This window comes from Rhizopus delemar, genomic scaffold, assembly GCF_000149305.1.
Source record: "Rhizopus delemar RA 99-880 supercont3.1 genomic scaffold, whole genome shotgun sequence".
Lineage (NCBI taxonomy): Eukaryota > Fungi > Mucoromycota > Mucoromycetes > Mucorales > Rhizopodaceae > Rhizopus > Rhizopus delemar.
In genome coordinates this window covers 694,590-708,855 of record NW_027137827.1, presented here as the reverse complement: position 1 = coordinate 708,855, position 14,266 = coordinate 694,590, and the positions used below count along the sequence as shown (strand labels likewise).

Here is a 14,266-nt window from a genome sequence, read left to right as displayed (position 1 = left end):
GTCTAATATCGATTAATAATCAATAGTCATATACTGTAAATATTAATATTTAGCCGTGATTAGAAAAGTATAAATACCCTCATATTTTTAACTTGAATAAAGAACAATCTACTTTGAGTCTCACTTATTTTTACATTTGTTGATTGACTTAGTACTTTTTATATTATAAAACCTCAAATATCACACACCACCACCATGCTTCACTGTAACTTCAATGTGATGAGGCTGAAGACGGTCTCCTTTACGCTTCCAGTAGTATTTACAACCATCCGAGCCCCAAATATTAATTTTGGTTTCATCCGAGAAGATGACACGTCGCCAGTCGTGAATGGTCCAATACTGATGCTTTTTAGCCCCAGCTAATCGAGCTTTTTTGTGCTGTGCAGCGAGTAAAGGCTTCTTCTTTTTTATCTCAACAAAGATCTCCACAGAATGCAAAACATTAACAGCAGATTGTGTTGTATCCACACAACTAATAAAGTGAACATTCATGGATAAACTTGGATACTACAGAATTATAGTCTAACCAGATCTCTATTAATAAACGTGAGAATTCTGCAATAGCCAATCTTGCCCTGTTGTCCTACCAGCGTTCTAAAAGACTATATCGGAACCTGATTACAACAACGGCAGTTCAATCCTATTCTATAATTATCGTTAGATCAATAGTTTAATTACTTCATTGTCCCTTGATTCGTCAAGTAGACAGCGGCTATTGATTATCCACTATCCTTCCTTATATTCCATATCATTCTTTTAACCGATCAATTGAAATAGCGGTAAAGACCCGGACATTCAAAAAGTATAAATACCCTCAATATTTTTATTAATAAAGTCATATACATAATCTTTAGTTTCACAACTATCGTCTTTTTGTAGTTTTTGTCTTCTATTTCATATTTGGCAAAACAGATTGGAACGACATAGAATGCCACAACTCTTCCAGCTTCAGGTGGATCTTCTTGGTAGTCCTTAATGAGTCATTTGCGATCTCTCGCTTGATTAGACGAAGAGTGATATCGCTTACAAGATGCTGTTTGCCACCTTTCTTGCGAATCCGGTTAGGCATCCACTTATTTGCATAGTTAGTAACAGTGTTTTGATGCACTCCAAACCATTTTGCAGTAACCTCAGTCAATACATCCTGCTCTATTGCTGATTTGATGTCCATTTGAGTTTCGTATGCTAAGGATTTGGGCATTTTTGCAGATGGATAGATGATGCAGTAGATGGAAACTTACTTACGGATTAGCGAAAGAAAAAATAATCGATCCTTTTCCAAAATTTAAATTTTATGTTCCGGGATGACTGCGCTAACCGGGAAATGTCTAAAACTTGCCGGAACATTGTTTGGAATGACTTATGGCGGAGAAAAGAATTAATTGATGAAAGTCAAAAAACCTCACAAATAGACCGCCTCCAGTTCATAGTTGCTTATTCGCTCAGTTTTCAATTTCCGTCGTCGGAATTTTATGCAAATATACTCAACGTATTGTACAACATCTGCGCAAAGTTTGAGAAAGATACAAAAGCTATTGAGTTATCTAAAAGACTATAGCGTCAAAAAGTGTTGAGGTTTGTGAGGTATTTTGACCCACTGTATGTAGAAGCTCGTGCTATACGTTTTCAATCATCATCAGAAATTGCTCTGTTTCTATATGAGGAAATCATTTGTCGACATGGATGTCCAACAATTATCGTATCAGACAATGGAAAACCTTTTTTAAGTGACTTAGTACGACAAGTTTGCCGCTGTTGTAGAACAGAGTCTGATCATAACGGACATTGAATAATCACAACTAAAAGAAGTATATTAAAATTGATAAAAGATAATAATCTAAATCTTTATTAAATAAAATATATTCTTCTTCTTTTTATATAAAACTATCACTATTAGATTCATTCTATAAAGTAAACATGAACACTAAATAAGTCATGATCTTTACTATTCATCATTTCTGTAAATGAATAATAATGGATCAGGTACCTAGTCAACTTTGATCTGACTGGAGGCATTTCATATAAATATATCTTTCCTCTCAATGAAGACGGGACAACTCTCCCAGATCAGTTAAAGAACAATAAGATCTATAAAAACAACGAATTAAAAATTTTCATAATCGATTCAGTGATCACTATTCAATCAAACATGTCAATGATTGGATCTATGCTCATAACTACTCATTTACCCGCCAATTGATAGAAGAATATAAATAGTAGACTTTGTAATGATTTCATTTTAACAATTAAGATTGTCTTAAATAAAGTTCAGTCTCAAAAAGTATTCTTTTGGTTTATCTTTGTTATTTCTTTTACTTTACCAGAACATAACAGCCGCAATTATTCAATAATACACAAAACAACAACTCCATACAATCCACAAAGCAATGGACTCATAGAACGATTTAATCGAACTTTAGGCCGAATACTCCAACGACGAAGCGATGATGAAAAGAAAGATTGGGACCAATACCTGCCAGCAACCTTATTCGCATATACAGTAGGTCAAAAAACTGCTGCAAGGAATCCATTTTTCTTGGTTTTTGTAGCGCACATCCTGTTACAATGGCACAAACTGCCTCTGTTCCCACATAGTAAATCTTCTACATGTCTTGAAAAATCCGAAAGAGTTTAAGCCCTATTGGATAAGTATTGAAGGAAGTATGAGATGCGCAATTTGAAAATTTGGAAAAACGAAAATTTTAACGGAATGAATTTATTTATTAATATTTAGTTGAACCTCCTTTTCTATTAATAGTCGCTTGAGTTCTTTTCGAAATGTTATCTACATGACTTCCGAAAAGATATTTATCGAAATCAATTCATATTTTATCAACTTGTTCCCAAAGCGCATTCGTGTTCTTTGCTCTACGTTCGTAATATTTGAGATTCAACTTCAATTGATGCCATACGTGCTCGATTGAATTTAAGTCCGGGCTCTAAGCTGGCCAATCGTTAATATAGCTCTCTTGGTTACTACATAACTAGGCCATTGTAAATTATGCCTTGTGCTTTGGGTCATTGTCATGCTAAAAGTAAATGTTGGACCAGTCGAAATTGTAGTACTTCATAGTACCACAAAGCGTAGTGTTCAAAATATGCTGGTAAACACCCGAGTACAACTTTCCATCGTAAATTCAGCAAGCATATTCTGGTCCTTCAGAGGTTATACAACACCAGGACATCAATTTGCTAGCTTCATGCTGAATTACAAAATCCAGGTCATGATGTTGAAAAAGGTCACTTGGCCTTTTCCGATAGTGATTATCACCATCAAAGCCCTATACGTTGATCTTGGTTTCATTAAAGTAAACGATTTGTTGTCAGTCAACCATTGCCCAATCCTGATGCTCCTTGTTCCATTTCAACTGATGCTACGTATGCACTTTTGTCTGAAATGGCTCCTGTTTTTCTATCAGAAAATGGAACTCCATTGATTTCAGTACGTTAATTTCTGACTGGTATGAGATATCGTAGCCAAATCCAACAGGCTCCCGGTATACCTCTTTGGAAGTCTTTAAAACCCGTTCAATGACTTTTCTTTTGATTAACCGCTTCGTCACTTTGGAGACTACTGCAGGTCTATCACCTGTGCTCACTGTCCTACTTGAAAACAACGTTATAAAGTATCTACTAACAGTTGATTCATGTAATCCAGTCTCCTTAGCAATATCATATTTTGATGTGGATCCGGTTAATGTCTGTTTGAGATCGTTTACTTTCTCCTCTGACAGTGATTTATGCATGCAATTGACGAGAGGCTAAAAACGAGAAATAATTTAAACAAGGGAATATAAAATTTAAAATAAAGGAATTGTAAGCACTCTTAAATACAGATAACATTCTAATCACGTCAAAAGTGAGAAAAATTGTGATGGCAACCGGTTGGGTTGTATTAAAATTCATTATTTCAAACATATATAAACAAGTAAAAAATACCGGATGTTTAAAATATTACCTTTAGCAGTATCAAATTCCACCAATAAACATTGCCCATATCCGATAATCGACGAATAAACGCACTTTCTATTGAGGTACAAACAGTCAAAGTTTGAGATAGTTTGGTGCAGTATCCATGGACAAGCAGCTGTAAAACATGAATTTTGCAATTCCTTGCAGCAGTTTTTTGACCTACTGTAGGTCAATGAAACAGGCTACAACAAAACAAAGTCCATTCTGCTTAATGTATGGATATGAGCCTAGAACACCATTTGATATGGAACATCAAATCTATGAAAAGAAATCCCCCAAATTTGAAGCAGTGTTGTTTCATCGAACCGCTCATCAGGTGCACAATCTTAATCGAATTAGAGAACAAGCAGCTAAGGCCATTAAAACAACACAGGCAGCACAGAAAAAAGCTATTGAAAACAAACTTCTAGATCAACGAAAAGAATTGAAACCTGCTTTCAATTTAGGAGACGTCGTATTGATATACAAAGATTACTTATCAACATCTTGGTCTGGAAAGCTTCAAGATAAATGGGAAGGACCATACGTTATACAGTAGCTTACAAAATTGTACAAGTGTTTTGCATTTTTTGCTTCTGTAAGATTTATCGATACCAAAACGATAAATAAGCTACAGCATGTTCTACATCATTCGAAAGTATAACTTCTTGGCTTTCTTTTGGTACTATTCAGTCGGCGATAACGTCATTTTGGATGGAGCTATGGCCGCTTACAAATGCCGACTACACTTGTACAATTTTGGAACCGCTTCAAATATTTCAATATCAGCTTATAATCTTGCTCGCCACAGAGTGTAAGTCACCAAAAAAGATTTTTTTTTATTCTTCAATGCTCAAAGTATCTTTTTCTTTCTTTTTCTGCCATTTTTCTTACACCTACAGGAACTAACTGCTATATAAAAGTGTACCAACGTCCAATATGCAACCTATCAGTGAAGATCTCCGTAATCGTATCATCAGCTGCTTAAAAAACGGATAGTCTATATCAAAAACAGTGAAAACAACTGGAGCAAGCCGTGGAACTGTTCAGAACGTTCGAAAAACAATAAAAAACGAAGTAAACAGCATTAAAGCAGGTCGCCCCAAGTTACTCAGCAGCAGGGATGATCAGTATTTAGTCCGATTAGTAACTGTTAAAGGTCAAGAGAATGCAGTAGAAGCCAGGAACACACTTGAAAATGACTTGCAAAAGACTGTATCAGCCGAAACAGTTCGAAGGTCGTTACGTAGGTCTGGTTTAACATCTTTTGTGAAGCCTCAAAAACCATTGCTCAGTGAAGTAAACAGACGAAAGCGATTGGACTGGGCTCTTAATCACGTTGACTGGACCATAGAAGACTGGAAACGCGTGATTTGGTCTGATGAGACTAAAGTTAATCGTTTTGGATCGGATGGTAAGCTTTATGCATGGAAGCAACCAAATGAGAAGCTTAAAAGAAGGCATGTAAAGCAAACCGTAAAACATGGTGGAGGATCACTTATGGTTTGGAGCTGTATTAGCTGGTACGGGGTTAGGTATATTGTCGACGTAGGCAAGAATATGGACAAGAACGTCTATTTATCTGTATTGCAAGATGATTTGGTGAAGTCTATGACTGGCTATTGTGAAGAAAACGACCTTATAATGGCTGATTTTGAATTTATGCAAGATAACGATCCCAAACATAAGTCCAAAATCGTATCTGAATGGTTGTCTAAACAGGATTTTACAACAATGGAGTGGCCTCCACAGCCTCCAGACTTAAATCCAATTGAAAACATGTGGAATACCTTAAAAAAACGCTTGTTTAAACAGTATGATTGTCCTCCTGCCTCTATGGATGAACTATGGACTCGTATGTTCGAGACTTGGTACGAAATTACCGAAAAAGAATGTCAAATCTATATTGAAACTATGCCTCAACGATGTATTGACATTATAGAGAACAAGGGTCTTTGGATCAACTATTAGCGCACACTTTTAAATAAAAACTTTATTCTAAAACATCGGTTCCAAAATTGTACAAGTGTAGTCGGCATTTGTAAGCGGCCATAGCTCCATCCAAAATGACGTTATCGCCGACTGAATAGTACCAAAAGAAAGCCAAGAAGTTATACTTTCGAATGATGTAGAACATGCTGTAGCTTATTTATCGTTTTGGTATCGATAAATCTTACAGAAGCAAAAAATGCAAAACACTTGTACAATTTTGTAAGCTACTGTACATCAAATCTTAGGAAAAGGCACATACCATGTTAAAAACACCAACGTACAAGATACCAAAATTAGAAGGGTGCACGGTAATCGCTTGAAACCATATACTTTCCCAGACGTACAATGGAAGTCGGAACACGAAAGGGTTATCTCAACCACAATAGATGATGAAACAAGAGACTTGTTTCAATAATACACACACACACCAAAAAAAAAAAACTTGAAACAAACGACATACAATTCAACAAAAGAAAAGATATAAATACACCAAGAATTAATTCGCAAAAGAAAAAAAAAATAACAATAACTGATATTCAAGATGCTCGCTGATATTCTCGCTGAAACTGCTGCCATTCGAAGCGCATGGTGGCGTCCTTATGCTCCTAATAAGGAAGACTTTACTAATCTTACTGAATACTACGTATTCATGTTTACGGAGTACTTTGTTACCCTCTGTCAACAAGAAGGGTATGAATCCCTTATGAATGCTCTCCTCAATTGGCTAATTGAATACGAAAATGATGCTAGCGGTGGTATATTCACTTTTACAGACGAAAATGGAATTACCATTAGTCGCTATGAATAGGCTTTGGATATTGCTAATGACATTAGCAACCATCTGGATGAAATTCTTCCTATTATGGATCTGCCAATGCCATCCAATGACTCTCCTGTTATGGAGCCCGAAATATTGACTATTCCATCAACACCAAGCAACCACTCGCCAAGTCCACCATCTGAACTAGAAATTCAAGACCCTAATCCAGAAGAAGCCCAAGAAATAATTGATTTTGAAGAATTAGATGCTTACCTCCTCAATGAATTTAATAATATGAATGCTATTGAAGTTGCTAGAAACCATATGACAAGCACATGCAGCAAGTATGAAGAATTGCTCAAGCAACAAAGAAAAATAGTACGCGAAAAGATTATTAATTGAAGAATTGGTTATTGAAGTTAACTACTGGAGTCACCTATCATTCGAAGAGCCTGATCAAAATGAAAATAGTATTAGAAACTATTTTGCACAAAAATACGTCAAGTTAAGAACAATTCTGCCTTCAATACATCGAAACCCATCCCTCAAAGATCAAATTAGACGACAAGACTCTTGGGGAAATAAAAGAAACCGCTCAAGAACGTTCGAGGACGAACTTTCTTCCGGTGGGGGCATCTGTAACACGCAAGAACAAAACAGCGGAATTTAAATCGTTGCAGTTTATAATGAACGCCTTACAGTTTGCAACGACCACCTTATACTATACAACAACCGCCTCTTATGTTATAACAAGCACTCAAAATACCAAAAACAGAACAAGATCATAAAATCCAAAAACATATAAATAACCTCAAATAATAATCACAAAAACACTACTTCTTATTAACTTCTTACTTGCTTCACTTCTTATTTTACTTTTTCTTTTTATCAAATAAATATTCTTTTAAAGAGGCAAATTATCTCTTATTTTATTTAACATCAAGAACAAGAAGTCCCTTGAAGCTATCATACTTCATTGTAAAACCCCCTTTTATTTATCTTTTTTTTTTTATTTTACCTTTATCAAAACAGTCAGATCTACTTTATAAGATCTGGTGGTCACTATAACAAGTGAATCAAGCCAACTCTGACTCATATAAAAGCAACTCTTATATCAATTACACTCAAATCTGTTTATTTAAACCTTAACTCAATACTCCCAAACAGAGAAACTACTATAAAACCAAATCATTACAGCAGCATTCGACTTTTCTCTCTCCAATTATAATATTTTTTTTTCTTTTTAGCTTTTCTTATTTTTTTGACCTTTTTTATATTTCCAACATTTTTTATCTTTTCAACATTTTTTATCTTTTCAACATTTTTTATCTTTTTAACTTTTTTCATTTTTTTAATTTTTATCTTTTTGACTTGACTCAGCTAATCTCTGTGCATCTTCATTGCCATTTTCGTTACAATATTCAAAAAAAGATATAAAATTTTAGGAAAGGATTCCTAGATCAGGAGTCAAATCCAAAAGAAGAAATAAAGCTGAAATAAAAATAAAGTTCAAAAGAAAAATAAAGTTCAAATGAACTTTAAGTTACAACATATAACCATGACCGTGGCTTGACTTGACCTTGTTGTTTCTACTGTGAGATTGGAGTTTGTAAGGTTTTTGTAGTATAAATAGGTTTGTACTGAATAAGTCTTGATATAAGATCAAAGGTTTAGATAGGATTTGATTCCAAAAAGAGTAATAGATTGAATATAAGTTCGCTTGTAATAAGTGACCACCAGATCTTGTTAAGTAGATCAAACTGTTTTGAGTAAAGTAAAATAAAAAGATAAAATAAAAGTAAAATAAAAAGGATTTACAATGAAGTGTATATGCTTCAAGGGACTTCTTGTTCTTGATGTTAAGTAAAATAAAAGAAAAATAAAAGAGATTTACTTTGAATGATATTTATTTAAAATAATCAAAAAGCAAAATGAAGTAAGTAAAAAGTAAATAGAAACAAGGTATGTGAAAACAAAAGTAAGTAGGTAAAGTATAAGAAATATTGAAGTTATTTATATGTTTTTGGTTTTTCTGATTATATGCTGTTTTTGATGATTTTATGGATATTCTATATTTTTTTGTATTTTTCTGGATTTACCTGTATTCATACGTATTACGGGCGTCTTACAAGGATCTATACTCTCGCCCTTTCTTTATTCTACAGTAGGTCACAAAACTGCTGCAAGGAATCCATTTTTCTTGGTTTTTGTAGCGCACATCCTGTTACAATGGCACAAACTGCCTCTGTTCCCACATAGTAAATCTTCTACATGCCTTGAAAAATCCGAAAGAGTTTATGCCCTATTGGATAAGTATTGAAGGAAGTATGATGCGCGCAATTTGAAAATTTGAAAAAATGAAAATTTGAACGGAATGAACTTATTTATTAATATTTAGTTGGTCCTACTTTTCTATTAATAATCTCTTGAGTTCTTTCCGGAATGTTATCTACATGTCCTTGGCAAAGATCTTTATGGAAGTCATTTCATATTTCATCAACTCGTTCCCAAAACACATCCATGTTCTTTGCTCTATATTCGTAATAGTTGAATTTCAACTTCAATTGATGTCCTACGTGCTCGATTGAATTTAAGTCGGGGATCTAAGCTGGCCAATAGTTAACATAGCTCTCTTGGTGACTACATAACTAGGCTATTGTAGATTATGCCTTGTGCTTTGTGTTATTATCATGCTAAAACTAAATGTTGGACCAGTCGAAATTGTAGTACTTCATAGTATCACGAAGCGTAGTGTTCAAAATATGCTGGTAAACACCCGAGTCCAAGTTTCCATCGTAAATTTAGCAAGCATATCCTGGTCCTTCAGAGATTATACAACCCCAGGGCATCATTTTGCTAGCTCCGTGATTGATTGCAAAATCCAGGTCATGATGTTGAAGAAGGTCACTTGGCCGTTTCCAATAGTGATCAGCATCATCAAAGCCCTATACGCTGAGCTTGGTCTCATTAAAGTACACTGTTTGCTGTCAGTCACTCATTGCCAAATCCTGATGCTCCTTGACACGTTCTAACTGATGCTACGTATGCGTTTTTGTCTGAAATGGCTTCTTTTTTTCTATCAGAAAATGGAACTCCATTGATTTCAGTACGTTAATTTCTGACTGGTATGAGATATCATAGCCAAATCCAACCAGCTCCCGGTACACCTCTTTAGAAGCCTTTAGAACCCATTCCATGACTTTTCTTTTGATTAATCGCTTCGTCACTTTGGAGACTACTGTAGGTCTACCACCTGTGTTTACTGTCCTACTTGAAAACAGCCGTCTAGAGTATCTACTAACAGTTGATTAATGTAATCCAGGCTCCTTGGAAATATCATACATTGATGTGGATGCGGTTAATGCCTGTTTGTGATCGTTTATTTTCTCCTCTGACAGCCGTTTAGGCATGCGATTGACGATAGGGTAAAAAAGAGAAATAATTTAAATAAGGGAATATAAAATTTAAAATAAAGGAATTGTAAGCGCTTTTATATACTGGCATCATTCTAATCATGTCAAGAATGTGAAAAATTATGATAGCAACCGGTTGGGTCGTATTAAAATTCGTCATTTAAAACATATGTGAACAAGTAAAAAATGTCGGATGTTCATAATACTACCTTTAGCGATCTCAAATTCCACCAATAACCATTGCCCATATCCGATAATCGACGAATAAATGCACTTTCTATTGAGGTACAAACAGTCAAGGTTTGAGATAGTTTGGTGCAGTACCCATGGACAACCAGCTGTAAAACCTGAATTTTGCAATTCCTTGCAGCAGTTTTGTGACCTACTGTATATATATTAATGACTTACCCAAGACACTACGCCCACAACCAATAGAAGAAGGCCTCTCTCCCGTCCAACTGCCCCCCTCATGAATTGTCTTTTATATGCTGACGATGTGGTACTCATCGCTGATAAGGAACAGATGGTACACTTGCTGAAGAAGTGCGAAGATCACAGCCACAAACTTGGATATAGATGGAACCCAAAAAAATGCGTAATCTTAGATCCCACAGACCAACCACTAAAGTACACTCTTTACGGAGATGTTCTTGCAGCTCTACCTTCCTTCTCTTATCTTGGAATCCCATTTCGGCCAGGTGGATATCTCAACACTTTTGGCTTACTCAGCAATAATATCAACAAAGCACTAGCTATGATGAACCAACTATCGTCAATTGGTATTAACCCCAGAGGCTTTAGCCCACTTCTTGCTACTAGATTCTATACCCAGATAGTTCGTGCTCAATTAGAATATGGACTTGCAATAAATAAGATAACATCACTCCTAGCCAAGAAATTAGAAGATGCACAAAACATATGCCTACGCAGAATCTTTGGCGGCTCTAGTCGATCCTCTGTCAAAGTGATGCTGCATCTAACTAAGCTTCCTACAATGCAAGAACGCACTTATATATTGCAAGCCCAATTCTTGTTACGATCACTAACTCTACCGGACGATACTCTGCTTACCTGCCTATTACCTCATATACGTCGTTCGGACAGTCATTCATGTTGGTATAAACTTTCCAAATCACCATTATGGGCACAATGCCTACCCCACCCAGAGCAATTAGACAAACGTACACTTAAAAAGATTCAACCACAGTTCCGGCAAGACAATCTCAACCAGGCGCGATCATCTCGACACTCTATACTTCTTTCTCAATGTCGCCCAACGATATCATTAGACCCCATCCTTTGGCTACCAATGACAAAAACAGAAAGAAATAGATGTGTACGCTGGCGTCTTGGCTGGCTACCAGGCGGCAAACTAGAACCCTGTCCAAGACTTCCTATACAGATGCTTACAAAACAACATGCAGTAAGATGTCTCGATATGCACCACCGCTTACAAATGCCAGAAACAGTCCAAGATCCTCTATCGTTCCTTCTCAACAGATTACCAAACAGAATACCATGTTCATCTCACTCCGCCTCTCCATGGTTTATTCGTTGGCCGGTCATCTGTACTATACTTTATGAACTTGACTACCTATTCCATCATAAGGACCAACCGCCACCGCCATTTCAACCAGGGCAAAGATTCCTCGATTGGCTACCCTCTTCCCTTCACTAGTGACATTCACTTGTTTCCTTCACTCTCCCTCCCATATCTTTTTTACCCTTGATCCCCAAAGGGGTTTTTAGTTTCCATTAAACTTTTTATTGATCTGACCAGGGCGAAAACGATGCTATATTAGACATCATGCGCTCAAAATGGTCATTAATTTTATAAATAAAAACCAAATTTAAACATATTCATACGTATTTGTTTGTATGTTCCTGGATTTAAACTACAGGATAAGATTTAACTGTTGTGATAATAACAATAACATTTCCTGAATTAGTATGTTACTAATATAGAAAGAAAATAATATTGGTTTTTGACTGTAAATTTGCGGATGGCTTTTTTTATTTTGCGGACAATGATTTTTATTTAGCGGAAAATGATTTTTATTTAGCGGATAGTAATTTTTTATTTTGCGGATAATAAATTTCATTTTGCGGATAGTGCCTTTTTCATTTTTTGCTTTACTTCACTACAAAATGTCTATTAGGAGAGATTGCTTGAGTTCAAATGACAACCTAAGCACGAGAATTATTGAATCAGCTAAAACTGGATCAGTTCTTGATGGTGTGAATTGGATAAACCATTCATATTCGTTTTTTGATAGATGTCTGGCCCTTGAGCCAATCCGCAAAATGAAATTTATTATCCGCAAAATAAAAAATTACTATCCGCTAAATAAAAATCATTTTCCGCAAAATAAAAAAAGCCATCCGCAAATTTACAGTCAAAAACCAATAATAAAAAATTTAAAAAGGAAATTTTCACACTTTTCAACCGCTTGTTTTCAATCCCCTCTATCTCAGTTTGCGGTACTTTAATCGGTATTTGCTTTATGTTGTTTGCTTCTGCATAACTTTGGCTATCGAATGATATACAACAAGCCATAGGTTAATATGATAACTATAACGCTACAGGCCATAAAAGAGAAAATTACAAAACATTGGGACACTTTTGTCGCTCACTGTATAAAAATAACGAATTAAAAATTTTCATAATCGATTCAGTGATCATTCTTCAATCAAACGTGTCAATGATTGGATCTACGCTCATAACTACTCATTTACCTGCCAACTGATAGAAGAATATAAATAGTAGACTTTGTAATGATTTCATTTTAACAATTAAGATTGTCTTAAATAAAGTTCAGTCTCAAAAAGTATTCTTTTGGTTTTATTGTTGTTTCTCAATTACTTTACCAGAACATAACAGTCGTAATGTTTGGTATCGTCTTTTACACCGCAAGATTCCTCATCGCTCCCTGTTGAATCGATTGATACCATATTATTTTCCTTTTGATACATGTTCCGTTTGTGCTACTGGATCGGATACTTTAGAACATTTCCTCTATGACTGCCCAAAAAAATAGCTCGTTTGGCAAACTGTTTGGGATGAGTATTTTCGTCTTCTGCCTCTGACGACAAACCAACTTCAGAAAGCCCTTTTCCATCTGGAATTTCCTCCGCCTATCTGCTGCCCTTTGCCTGTCTCTCCAGCTATAGTGGTTGGATATACATTACTGGCTGTATGGCGTACTACCTGGCAGCTGATTTTCAACAATCAACCTTTTGCTCCGTCTATTGTCATTCGAAGTGCCCGCAGGCTCATCCGACAGGCTTACCGAGAAGAACTCTTTCTTCAAGGTTGCCCTCACCGTGCCTTACCTCTCTTCTCATTGAATTAGTCTAGATCACTATTGACAGCTCTTCTTACCCATTCATATCTCAACCAATCCAACAACAAAAAAAAAAGTTATATTTATATATTATTGTATATACTTTTAACATTGAAAAATCCAAAAACAATTATCGTGACTTGATTATATCGTCACATCAATAAACTTGAGCTTTGTCTCCTTATAAAGGAAAAAGAGAAAATCAATCTATTATTGTTATTAAGAAAAATAAAGCGTGGCTCTAAGAGCATGTACCACATTTTTAGTCTTCGTTTCATCAACTATAGGATTTTCTTTATTTAATCTTGTGATTAAAACAAGCGTTGTCAATCTAATACGAAATAACTTTAATATGAAGATTTGTTCCTGGTTATACCAGTGCACTACTTATTCCTATGTCTTAAGTTAATTTGTTTTCAATTTATGTATCATTGCATCAGGAACTATATTAAAACAAATAGTATTGAGTAAAAGGAGCGGGATTAATTATAACCGAATAAAAGAGAAAAGACTGTAATAAATCTTTGTAAAGCGTTTACTACCCTGATTTCTTATAAATTGAATATGAATCATGTTTAAAGTATATCGAGATACGACATGCTTCCTTCCTCTGTACAAAGTAATTCCTCCACTTCTTAATAATGTCGTGGTACATGAAATCCAGCTTTCTCAGACATATCGTAAAAGTCGAAATACTGCTCTACTTGTAGAAGCCATAGACAGATGGTTGCTGCACTTAAGGATCTTGATTTTCTGGTTTGTTTATATCACGTCATAAAATATACATTCTTTTAAGCTATTATATC

General features: G+C 35.3%; 7 protein-coding genes across 7 annotated transcripts; 5 read left to right on the top strand and 2 right to left on the bottom strand.

Annotated features, from left to right (window-relative positions):
• Nucleotides 1-889: 889 nt before the first annotated feature.
• Nucleotides 890-1,201, bottom strand: RO3G_00285 (uncharacterized protein; the record flags this gene model as incomplete). The annotated part of the gene is made up of 1 exon (XM_067654876.1): nt 890-1,201. The coding sequence occupies one exon, from the start codon at nt 1,199-1,201 to the stop codon at nt 890-892; it is 312 nt and encodes a 103-aa protein (XP_067510977.1).
• Nucleotides 1,202-4,589: 3,388 nt separating this feature from the next.
• Nucleotides 4,590-5,922, top strand: RO3G_00284 (uncharacterized protein; the record flags this gene model as incomplete). Its single annotated transcript, XM_067654875.1, has 3 exons — nt 4,590-4,765; nt 4,875-4,915; nt 5,099-5,922. The coding sequence occupies 3 exons, from the start codon at nt 4,590-4,592 to the stop codon at nt 5,920-5,922; spliced, it is 1,041 nt and encodes a 346-aa protein (XP_067510976.1).
• A 562-nt stretch (nt 5,923-6,484) lies between these two features.
• On the top strand, nt 6,485-7,105 carry RO3G_00283 (uncharacterized protein; the record flags this gene model as incomplete). Its single annotated transcript, XM_067654874.1, has 2 exons — nt 6,485-6,633; nt 6,778-7,105. The coding sequence occupies 2 exons, from the start codon at nt 6,485-6,487 to the stop codon at nt 7,103-7,105; spliced, it is 477 nt and encodes a 158-aa protein (XP_067510975.1).
• Nucleotides 7,106-8,932: 1,827 nt separating this feature from the next.
• Nucleotides 8,933-9,291, top strand: RO3G_00282 (uncharacterized protein; the record flags this gene model as incomplete). Its single annotated transcript, XM_067654873.1, has 2 exons — nt 8,933-8,961; nt 9,102-9,291. 2 exons carry the CDS (start codon nt 8,933-8,935, stop codon nt 9,289-9,291), a joined length of 219 nt encoding a protein of 72 aa, XP_067510974.1.
• A 473-nt stretch (nt 9,292-9,764) lies between these two features.
• RO3G_00281 (uncharacterized protein) lies at nt 9,765-10,187 on the top strand (the record flags this gene model as incomplete). Its single annotated transcript, XM_067654872.1, has 4 exons — nt 9,765-9,809; nt 9,845-9,943; nt 10,102-10,128; nt 10,179-10,187. 4 exons carry the CDS (start codon nt 9,765-9,767, stop codon nt 10,185-10,187), a joined length of 180 nt encoding a protein of 59 aa, XP_067510973.1.
• A 520-nt stretch (nt 10,188-10,707) lies between these two features.
• Nucleotides 10,708-11,846, top strand: RO3G_00280 (uncharacterized protein; the record flags this gene model as incomplete). The annotated part of the gene is made up of 3 exons (XM_067654871.1): nt 10,708-10,743; nt 10,949-11,539; nt 11,586-11,846. The coding sequence occupies 3 exons, from the start codon at nt 10,708-10,710 to the stop codon at nt 11,844-11,846; spliced, it is 888 nt and encodes a 295-aa protein (XP_067510972.1).
• Nucleotides 11,847-12,718: 872 nt separating this feature from the next.
• RO3G_00279 (uncharacterized protein) lies at nt 12,719-13,089 on the bottom strand (the record flags this gene model as incomplete). The annotated part of the gene is made up of 3 exons (XM_067654870.1): nt 12,719-12,749; nt 12,853-12,884; nt 12,985-13,089. 3 exons carry the CDS (start codon nt 13,087-13,089, stop codon nt 12,719-12,721), a joined length of 168 nt encoding a protein of 55 aa, XP_067510971.1.
• Between the last annotated feature and the right edge of the window lie 1,177 nt (nt 13,090-14,266).